This window comes from Scyliorhinus torazame, chromosome 9 (assembly GCF_047496885.1).
Source record: "Scyliorhinus torazame isolate Kashiwa2021f chromosome 9, sScyTor2.1, whole genome shotgun sequence".
Taxonomy (NCBI): Eukaryota; Metazoa; Chordata; class Chondrichthyes; order Carcharhiniformes; family Scyliorhinidae; genus Scyliorhinus; species Scyliorhinus torazame.
The window spans coordinates 151,460,171-151,471,570 of record NC_092715.1 but is presented as its reverse complement, the minus strand read 5'-3'; the positions used below and the strand labels follow the sequence as shown (position 1 = coordinate 151,471,570).

At 53.3% G+C, this 11,400-nt stretch overlaps 1 protein-coding gene across 1 annotated transcript in view; it reads right to left on the bottom strand.

Annotated features, from left to right (window-relative positions):
- Positions 1-2,057: 2,057 nt before the first annotated feature.
- Positions 2,058-11,400, bottom strand: part of psat1 (phosphoserine aminotransferase 1) — a 62,615-nt gene continuing 53,272 nt past the window's right edge. The window contains exons 8-9 of the mRNA XM_072516639.1: positions 2,843-2,980; positions 2,058-2,641 (exon numbers count right to left, since the gene is read on the bottom strand). Coding sequence (XP_072372740.1) covers positions 2,536-2,641; positions 2,843-2,980 — 244 coding nt within the window. The 3' untranslated portion in view covers positions 2,058-2,535. The remainder of the gene's footprint in view (positions 2,642-2,842; positions 2,981-11,400) is intronic.

Sequence of the window (11,400 nt, the reverse complement as noted above, 5' to 3'; positions counted from 1 at the left end):
CCCCTGTTGTTTGCATTGGCGATTGAACCCTTAGCCATGTCACTGAGGGAGTCTAATAAATGGAGGGGGGTGGTCCGAGGGGGAGAAGAGCATCAGGTGTCGCTATACGCGGATGACCTGTTGCTGTAAGTGGCGGACCCAATGGAGGGGATGGTGGAGGTCATGCAGACTCTAAGGGAGTTTTTGGGCTATAAGCTCAATGTAGGGAAGAGTGAGCTCTTTGTATTACAAGCAGGGGACCAAGAAAGAGGGATAGGGGACCTACCGCTGAGGAGGGCGGAGGGGAGCTTTCAGTATCTGGGGATCCAGATAGCCAGGAGTTGGGGGGCCCTACATAAACTGAATCTGACGAGGTTGGTGGACTAAATGGAGGAGGACTTCAAAAGATGGGACATGTTACCGCTCTCGCTGGCGGGTAGAGTGCAGTCGGTCAAAATGGTGATCCTTCCGAGGTTTCTGTTTGTGTTTCAGTGCCTTCCCATCGTGATCACCAAGGGCTTTTTTAAGAGAGTAGGTAGGAGTATTATCGGGTTTGTGTGGGCGAATAAGACCCCGAGGGTAAGGAGAGGGTTCCTGGAACGCAGTAGGGACCGAGGAGGGTTGGCGCTGCCAAACCTAGGGAGCTACTACTGGGCAGCAAATGTGGCGATGATCCGCAAGTGGGTCATGGAGGGAGAGGGGACGGCCTGGAAGAGGATGGAGATGGCGTCCTGTAAAGGAATGAGCTTGGGGGCGTTGGTGACGGCACCGCTGCCGTTCTCGTCGTCAAAGTATACCACGAGCCCGGTGGTGGCGGCAACGTTAAGGATCTGGGGCCAGTGGAGACGGCACAGGGGTGCAGTGGGAGCCTCGGTGTGTCCCCGATCAGGGGTAACCACCGGTTTGTCCCGGGGAAGATGGACGGGGGGTTCCAGGGCTGGCATCGGGCGGGGATTAGAAGAACGGGGGACCTGTTCATTGATGGGACATTTGCGAGCCTAGGGGCACTGGAGGAGAAGTTTGAGTTACCCCCGGGAAATGCTTTTAGATATATGCAGGTGAGAGCTTTTGTGAGGTGACAGGTCAGGGAATTCCCGTTGCTGCCGGCACAAGAAATTCAAGGCAGGGTGATCTCGGGTGTATGGGTCGGGGAGGGCAAGGTTTCGGCAATACACCAAGAGATGAAAGAAGAGGGAGAAGCGCTCGTAGAAGAGTAAATGGGAGGAGGAGCTGGGAGAGGAGATCGAGGAAGGTCTGTGGGCTGATGCCCTAGGTAGGGTTAATTCCTCCTCCTCGTGTGCCAGGCTCAGCCTGATACAATTTAAGGTGGTTCACAGAGCGCACTTGATGGGGGCAAGGTTGAGTAGGTTCTTTGGGGTAGAGGACAGGAAGGTGCTCAGGGAGCCCGGCGAACCATGTCCATATGTTTTGGTCATGCCCGGCACTGGAGGGGTTCTGGAGAGGAGTGGCGGGAGCAATATCTCAGGTGGTGAAAGTCCGGGTCAAGCCAAGCTGGGGGCTAGCAATATTTGGAGTAGTGGACGAGCCGGGAGTGTAGGAGGCGAAAGAGGCCAGCATTCTGGCCTTTGCGTCCCTAGTAGCCCGGCGAAGGATCTTGCTAATGTGGAGGCCTGGATAAATTACATGGCTGGGTTCATAAAGCTGGAGATGGAGAGGATTAAGTTCGCCTTGAGAGGGTCTGCGCAGGGGTTCTACAGGCGGTAGCAACCGTTCCTAGACTATCTCGCAGAGCGTTAGAGGAAGGTCGGTCAGCAGCAGCAGCAACCCTGGGGAGGGATGGATGAGGAGATAACATGAAGGGTGGGGGAAACTGACACGTGCGGGAGAGAGCCAGTGTATAAAGCCATGTAAATATACCATTTTGCCATGTAAAATATATATGGGGGGGGGGGGGGGGGGGGGGGATCGTTTGTAAGGGGGAAAAATTGTGTTGTTGAAAAACTTTAATAAATATATATATTTTTAAATAGTTATGCCATTGGATTAGACACGGATGTGGTCCACAAAGTGCTCGGATATCTGATCCGCTCTACCAAGTACAATAAGTGACATTATGATCGATGTTCAGGTTTTATTTTATTTACAAATGGTGCTCAAACATTACAATTTTCCTGGAAAGAGTTCCATTGCCACAATTCAGTCAGTTAGAAGGCTAACTTTAAGGAAAGTCTGAATTACAGAGAGAGACAGGAAAAAAATTAAGATTTAGATTAAGATTCTTGGATGATGCATTGGTTGTCCCTCTACTAACTTCCAGTTTATACCTGGTGAACAAAGATTTGCATTTGTAAAGTTTCTGATTGTCCCAATACTACACTAACCACCAACAGGAAACAAACATTTAAAGCAAAATGCTACAGATGCAGGAAATGTTCAGCAGATCTGGGAAGCACAAGACCATTTCAAGGTCAATGATTTTCATCCGAAATGCGATTGACCTGAAATGTAAACTCTATCTCTCTCCTCAGACGCTGCCAGACCAGCTGAGCATTTCCTGAAAACAGAGGAATATGATGCAGTGTTAAAACAAAACGTTTACACAAGGTGTTCCTTCATAAAGTTGATCATTAACTCTGCCAGTTTTTGAGCTTCTTCCACTGTCACAGCATTATAGAGGGAAGCGCGAATTCCACCAACAGACCTAGTCCAAACAGCAAATGGTATGGAATTAGTGCTAATTGAGACACAAAATTTATAATAAGCATCATTCTCTACCCCTTTGAAGGGGTACACTCAACTGCATGTTTATAAAATGGCAATCAAATAGCATCCCCAAAGGTTTACTTAATTTAGCAGTCACAGCTTCCACGATACAACTTACATAGTTTATTGGCAGATTTACCTGTGGCCTTTCAATGACAACATGTTATGTTGGGCAGCTTTGTCGAGAAACTCTGTTTCAAGAGTGCAGTCCCCATTAGCATTTCCAATGCGGAATGGAATATTCATTCTGCTTCTACAGGTTGAAGCAAGTGGACACCTAAAATTAAGAACAAAATGTTTTTATTCTAGAGAGAGAGACCGAGCGAGAGAGAGAGAGAGAGAGAGAGAGAGAGAGAGAGAGAGAGAGAGAGAGAGAGAGAGAGAGAGAGAGAGACAGACAGACAGACCGAGAGAGAGAGAGACCGAGAGAGAGAGAGAGACCGAGAGAGAGAGACAGACAGACCGAGAGAGAGAGAGACAGACCGAGAGAGAGAGAGACAGACCGAGAGAGAGTCCTAGAAAATTGAAGCTGATAAAAGGGATAAAGAAATCAGGGGGAAACACTCCGCTAGCTGGAATACGATTCTGAATGACTTGTCTGTAAGAGAATCCAGCTATTTTCTCTTGCTATCAATGGTACATCACCAAGTCCTGCCCACCGTCCCCCTGAACTCCTTCCCTTTCAGGACAGTTTGTGTCCCGACACCACAAACACTGCAGTGGTTCAAGAAAAGTCCTCACCATCCCCATTTACTGAAAGAATCTAAAGCAATGCCGGTCATTTTAAACTTTGAGACAGCGTTTATAGAACATAGAACAGTACACCACAGTACAGGCCCTTCAGCCCACGATGTCGTGCCGACCATTTATCCTTATCCAAGATCAACCTAATAGATGCACTTTCAATTACGGCGAGACGAGAGTAGAATGTAATCGAGGCTTTATTACACAGAGATGTGTGGCCTCCTACAGCAGTTTACGAAATGGCTGCTGTTCAGAGAGCACACACATTTATACTCCGCCTACTGGTCAGAGTCAGCAGGCAGGGATCTACCCCCGTACCTGTAGTACAGGGGCCTTACCGTAATACCCAAAATAATACAACAGTGGTGACTACCACATTCACACCCTGTTAAAAATGAGTCCAGCGGGGGGGGGTGGAAAACTATATACATAGATTGGTTATAAAATTACTGAGATGGTTACAAATTTAGATGATCGAGCACTTTGATCCGTTGTTGAGAGCGCGCAGTGCTGGTGGCGACTCAGGCGTCGGCTTGGTCTTCGGTGACTCCGGGAGCGTGTCAAAATCCTCTTCATCCCCGGGTGGGAGCAAGGGGAGGATGGATTGTCCTGGAGAGGGCTCCGCGGCGGGGTGCGCCCCAGCTGGTGCCAGATCCCCGAGGGAGACTGTGTCTTGGCGGCCGTTGGGGTAGCTACGTAGGCGCACTGCGGGTTCGCATGGAGTAGCTGTACTCTCGGACCAACGGGTCCGACTTGTGTAGCCGCACGTGCTTGCGGAGGAGAACAGGTCCTGGAGCTGCCAGCCACGTTGGGAGCGAAACCCCGGAGGTGGACTTCCTGGGGAAGGCAAAGAGACGTTCATGGGGGATTTTGTTGGTCGCGGTGCACAGGAGCGACCGAATGGAGTGGAGTGAAGCGAGTCAGGGAGGACCTCCTGCCAGCAGGAGGCCGGGAGATTTCTGGACCGTAGGGCCAGCTGGATGGCCCTCCAGACCGTCCCATTCTCCCGCTCCACCTGCCCGTTTCCCCGGGAGGTTGTAGCTGGTCGTCCTACTCGAGGCAATGCCCCTGTTGAGCAGGTACTGGCGCAGCTCCTCGCTCATAAATGAGGATCCCCGGTCGCTGTGGACGTAGGCGGAGAAACCAAACAGAGCGAAGATGGTGTTCAGGGCTTTGATGATGGTGGCAGACGTCATATCGGGGCATGGGACGGGGAAGGGGAATTGGGAATATTCGTCGACCACATTAAGAAAGTACGTGTTTGGTCGGTGGAGGGGAGGGGCCCTTTGAAGTCCACGCTGAGGCGTTCAAAGGGGTGGGAGGCCTTCACCAGGCGCGCAAGGTCTGGCCGGTAGAAGTGCGGTTTACACTCCGCGCAGACCTGGCAGTCTCCGGTGATAGCCCCGACTTCCTCGATGGAGTAGGGCAGATTGTGGGCCTTAATGAAGTGGTAAAAGTGGGTGACCCCTGGGTGACAGAGATCATCGTGCAGGGCCCGGAGTTGGTCCACTTGTGCGCTGGCACATTTACCTCGGGATAGGGCATCGGGGGCTCGTTGAGCTTACCGGGGTGATACAAAATCCTCCACCTCAAGATTTTATCATTTTTGATCTTACCCCGCCGTGTGTTGTTGAACATGAAGGCAACCAACCGTTGGTCAGTGAGGAGAGTGAATCTCCTGCCAGCCAGGTAAAGCCTCCAATGTCGCACAGCTTCAACGATTGCTTGGGCCTCCTTTTCGACGGAGGAGTGACGGATTTCAGAGGCATGGAGGGTGCGGGAAAAGAATGCCACGGGCCTGCCTGCCTGGTTGAGGGTGGCGGCCAGAGTAACATCTGATGCATCGCTCTCGACTTGGAAGGGGAGCGTCTCGTCGACCGCGTGCATCGCGGCCTTGGCGATGTCGGCATTGATACAGTTGAAGGCCTGGTGAGCCTCGGCCGTCAGTGGTAAATCAATGCGCGGGCTTTGGCCGCATAGTTTGGGCCCACTGGGCGTGATACGAAAAGAGCCCCAGGCATCGTTTGAGGGCCTTGGGGCAGTTGGGGAGGGGGAGTTCCATGAGGGGGGCATGCCATCGGGGTCGGGCCCTAGAACACCGTTCTGAACCACATAGCCGAGGATGGCTAATCGGTTCGTGCTGAACACACATTTCTTGTTGTAAGTTAGGTTGAGGAGTGTGGCGGTGTGGAGAAATTTGGAAAGGTTAGCTTCGTGGTCCTGCTGGTCGTGGCCGCAGATGGTGACGTTGTCCAGGTACGGGAAAAAGTGGCTCGCAGCCCGTACTGGTCAACCATTCGGTCCATCTCCCGTTGGAAGACCGAGACCCCGTTGATGACGCCGAAGGGAACCCCAAGAAAATGGTAAAGATGGCCGTCTGTTTCGAACGCAGTGTATGGGCGGTCCGCCTTACGGATGGGGAGCTGGTGGTAGGCAGACTTCAGGTTCACTGTCGAGAAGACCCAGTACTGTGCCATCTGATTGACCATATCAGGTATGCTTGGGAAGGGGAACGCATCGAACTGCGTGTACCGATTGATGGTCTGACTGTAGTCAACGACCATCCTGTTTTTATCCCCGGTTTTCCCCACTGGGGCTCTCCAGGGCTGTTGCTGGCCTCAATGATACCTTCCCACAACAGCCGCTGGACTCAGACCTGATGAAGGTCCTGTCCTGGGCGCTGTACCGTCTGCTCCTGGTGGCGACGGGTTTGTAATCCGGGGTGAGGTTTGCAAACAAGGAAGGCGGGTCGACCTTAAGGGTCGCAAAGCCGCAAACAGTAAGGGGTGGTAGGGGCCCGCCAAATTTCAGGGTTAGGCTCTGGAGGTTCCACTGGAAGTCCAGGCCGAGTAGCAAGGCAGCGCAGAGGTTGGGGAGGACGTGGAGCTGGAAACCCCTGAACTCTACGCCCTGGACGGTGTGGGTGGCGATGCAGTACCCCCGGATCACCACGGAGTGGGATCCGGAGGCCAGGGAGATTCTTTGGTTAGCGGGTGTACCACGAGGGAGCAGTGCCTTACCGTATCGGGGTGGATGAAGCTCTGGACTCCGGGAGTCCAGAAGGCAGGATATCTCGTGCCCGTCGACCTTCACCTTTGTCACAAGCGGTCGCGAGGTTGTGCAGTCGAGACTGGTCGATCGTGACCGAGGCGAGACGCGGCTGGTTGTTGGTTGCAGGCGATGAGCGGCCTGATGAGGTGCCCGACGGGCCACATGCCCTGGGGCAGGCAAAAATGGCTGCCACCCTCGGGCCGCACGTGTCCTGGGGCAGGCAAGATGGCGGTGCCCAATTGGTTCGGAGGCAAGCAAGATGGCGGCGTCCACAGGCCGCACATGTTGTGAGTGGAGCAAGATGGCGGCGCCCACGGACCGCACGTCGTCTGAGAAGAGGAAGATGGCGGCGCCCACTGACCGCACGTGGGGGGTGCTGGGACAATAGCGGCTATTGAGCGGGCCTGGCACACTGCAGCAAAAATGGCCCTTCTTGCCACAGGCCTCCGCGCCGGGCAGCGCTGCTGGGGGGTGTTTTGTCTGTCCGCAGAAGTAGCACTTGGGTCCCCCGGGGTTGGTTGGCGGAGGACGGTCCGCTGATGGGGTCCACGATGGGGAGGCTGCTGGTGGGGTCCACGATGCACGGGGGGGGGGGGGGGGAGGGGGGGGGGCGTGGGGTCGGGGGCATAAGCTTGTATGTTGCGTGAGGCGACCTTGAGCGAGAGCACTAATATGTTCTTTTGGTCGCCGCGAGGTCAAGCGTGGCCCTAAGGGGCGCTGGCGGATGTAGTCAGACCCCATGCCCGTAACGAACGCGTCTCATTAGCAGGTTTGAATGTTCAGTGGCCGAAACGACCTGGCAGTCACAGTCTCTCACCCAGGGCGAGCAGGGCACGCCAGAAATCTTCCACAGACTCACCGGGAAGTTAGTGCCGCCTGGAGAGGAGGCGCCTGGCGTAGATCTTGTTGGTCTGCGGAGGGCAATTCTCCTTCAGTCGCGCCATGGCCTCTGCGTAGGTAGGCGTGTCCTGGACGAGGGGAAAAATGTTGGAGCTCAGCCGCGTGTACAGAATCTGGAGCATCTGTGCTTCTGAGATTGGGTCTGGCGCAGACCTGATGTATGCCTTCAAAGCAAGCTAGCCAATGTTGGAAGCCTTTTTTGACGTTGTCTGCTTGAGGATGCAGCTGCAGGCGATCCGGGCTTGATGCGGAGGTCCATCTCTGAAAAATCTCTGTGTAATAAATTGATTGCACTATCAATTATGACGAGACGAGAGTAGAATGTAATCGAGGCTTTATTACACAGAGATGTGTGGCCTCCTACAGCAGCTTACGAAATGGCTGCTGTTCGGAGAGCACACACATTTATACTCCGCGCCCAGCCGGCAGGGATCTACCGCCGTACCTGTAGTACAGGGGCCTTACCGTAATACCCATATATGCAATATAATACAACAGTGGTGACTACCACACTAACCTACACCCCTTCAATTTACTGCTGTCCATGTGCCTGTCTAAGAGCCGCTTAAATGTCCCTAATGACTCAGACTCCACCATCTCCGCTGGCAGTGCATTCCACACACCCACCACTCTCTACGTTCCTCTAATCACCTTAAAATTATGTCCCTCGTGACAGCCATTTCCACCCTGGGAAAAAAGTCTCTGCCTATCCACTCTATCCATGCCTCTCATCACCTTGTACACCTCTATCACGTCACCTCTCTGCCTTCTTCGCTCCAGAGAGAAAAGCCCGAGCTCCCTCAACCTTTCTTCATAAGACTTGCCCTCCAGTCCAGGCAGCATCCTGGTGAATCTCCTCTGTACCCTCTCCAAAGCATCCACATCCTTCCTAGAATGGAGGCGACCAGAACCGGACACAATATTCCAAATGTAGCCTAACTAGAGTTTTATAAAGCTGCAGCAAAACCTCGCGGCTCTTAAACTCAATCCCCCTGTGATGAAAGCCAACACACCATATGCCTTTTTATTTTTTTTTTATTTCTTTATTCTCCTTTTTCACATTTCTCTCAATTTACACCCACCAACAATAAACAATAATCAGTAACAAATATGTCAATCCCCATATCAATACAACGATCCCATCCTCCAAACCCCAAACAGCAGCCCGCATGTTCACAAAAACAAATAACAAAAAGGAATCAGGAATCACCCATAGTCCACCATCAACACACACCGCTCCTCCCCCCCAACCCCTCCCACCCACCCACCACCCCCCCACCTCCAACCCTCCCACCCACCCACCCCAACTAATGTTCGATGTTATCCAGTTCTTAAAAGTACATAATGAATAATGCCCATGAATTATAGAACCCCTCCATCCTTCCTTCAGTACAAACTTAACCTTCTCAAGAGTCAAGAATTCCAACAGGTCCCCCCCCGCCACGCCAGGGCACAGGTGGAGAGGCTGCCCTCATCCCATCAGGATCCGCCTTCGGGTGATCAACGAGCGAAGGCTACAACATCTGCCTCCGCACCCATTTCCAAACCTGGCTGGTCCGACACCCCGAACATGCCACCCGAGGGCCCAGGTCCAGTTTCACGTGCACCACTTTAGAATTACCCTAAAAACCTCCTTCCAGTAATCCTCTAGCTTGGACAGGACCAAAACATATGAACGTGATTAGCGGGGGGGGGGGGGGGGGGGGGGGGGGGGGGGGGGGGGGGGGGGGGCCACAACGTTCACACACATCTTCTACTCCTTCAAAGAATCAGCTCATCCTCGCCCTCATGAGGTGTGCTCTGTATACCACCTTCAGCTGTATCATCCCCAACCTCGCACATGAGGTGGAGGCATCACTCTCCGGAGCACCTCACACCAGAACCCCTCCTCCATATCCTCTCCAACTCTTCCTACCAGTTTGCTTTGATCCCTTCCAGTGGTGCCTTCTCCTCTTCCACATTAGCTCCGTAAACCACTGACACTACACCCTTCTCCAGTCCCCCTGTCGTCAGCACCTCCTCCAGCAATGTGGAGGCCGGCTCCTCTGGAAGTTCTGTATCTCCCTTCTGGCAAATCTCGAACCTGCATGTATCTAAACATTTCCCCCTGCTCCAGCCCATACTTCGCTTCAGCTCCTACAATCCTGCAAACTGACCCCTAAGAAACAAATCTTTCAGTGTCTTAATCCCCCTTCTCCTCCCACCTCCCTGGCTCAAATCGGTGGTTCCCCCGAATCGGCATTTCCCTTGACCCTGCCCCCAACCCGAAGTGTTGGCGAAACTGCCTCCAAATTCTCAATGAAGCTCCCAGAGTACTTCCCGGGGCTATCAGGAGTGGCGCTGTTGCCAGTGCTTTCAATCCCGACCCCCTGCACAAACTCTCCCTCCATTCTGACCCACTGGGAATCACCCCCTCTGACCCAGCTCCGCACCGTCTCCACATTCGCCGCCCAGTAGTAATACATCATGTTCGGAGACCCAAACCCCCCTGCCTGCCTTCCCCTCTGTAGTAGCACCTTCTAACTCTGGCCACCTTCCCTCCCATATGAACGATGTAATCCTTCCCTCAATCTCGGAAAAAACCCTTTGGCAGGGAAATCAGCAGGCATTGAAAAATGAACAGAAATCGTGGCAACACGTTCATTTTAACCGCCTGTACCCGACCCGCCAGTGACAGAGGGAGACTGTCCCCACCTTGCCAGATCAGCTTTCACTCTCCCCACCAAACTAGAAGACTTGTACCTGCGGAGCACCACCCCCCCCCCACTCCCGGGGCAACCTGCACCCCCAGGTACCCAAAGTGAGTCCCTGCCCTATGGAATGACAGCCCCCCCCCCACCCCTGGCGAGACACCACAAAATACTCACTCTTGTCGAGATTTAGTTTGTACCCAGAGAAAGACCCAAACACTCGAAGCAGCTCCCCCTATCGACACACTCGGTTCCAACACGTCTAACAGCAAGTCATCGGTATGCAAGGACACCCTATGCTCTATTCCCCCCCCCCCGCACTATTCCTTTCCATACCCCCGAACTTCTTAATGCGATGGCCAATGGCTCATTCGCGAGTGCAAACAGCAGGGGGGGGGGGGGGGGGGGACATAGGACATCCCTGTCTCGTCCCACGGTGGAGAGAAATGTATCTTGAGCTGATGTTGTTTGTGCGGACACTCGCCCTCGGCTCCTTACCCAGTCCACAAATCTTGGTCCAATCCCAAACCACTCCAGAACTGCCATCAAGTATCCCCATTCTACTCGGTCGAACGCCTTCTCAGGCTCCAATGCACAGCCACCTCTATTTCCTTCCCTCTGCCAGTGCCATAACCACGTTCAATACCCTTCTAATCTTTGAAAAGAGCTGCTTCCCTTTCACGAACCTAGTCTGTTCTTCACCTATCACCTTCGGGAGGCACTCCCCGCCAGTACCATCGCCAATACTTTTGCGTCCACATTCAGAAGTGATATGGGCCGAGACGACCCACACTCCTTCAGATCTTTTTTTTTTTTTAGAACAGGGAAATCGATGCCTGCCCCAAAGTTTGTGGCAACACCCCCTTCCCTATCGCCTCCTCAAACATCCCCACCATCAGGGGTGCCAGCTTATCCTTGAATTTTTTATAATATTCCACCGGAAACCCATCCGGCCCTGCCACCTTCCCCGACTGCATCCTCCCAATCACATCCTTTATCCCCTGCTCCACTATCGCTCCTTCTAATGTAGCCCTGTCCCCCTCCCCTAACCTCGGGTACTCCAACCCATCTAGAAATTCCTGCATCTCACGGTCTCCCCCAGGTGGCTCTGACTTGTACAGCCTCTCATAAAAACTCCCCAAAAACCTTGTTAATCAGATCAGGAGCCACCACCAACTTCTCTGCCCGATCCCTCACCTGCACAATTTCCCTTGCCGCTGCTTCCTTCCGGAGCTGACCTGCTAACATACTTATCCCCATGTTCGTAACTGCACCCCTTGCTTGTCCCATTGGCGCACCACCTTCCTGGTAG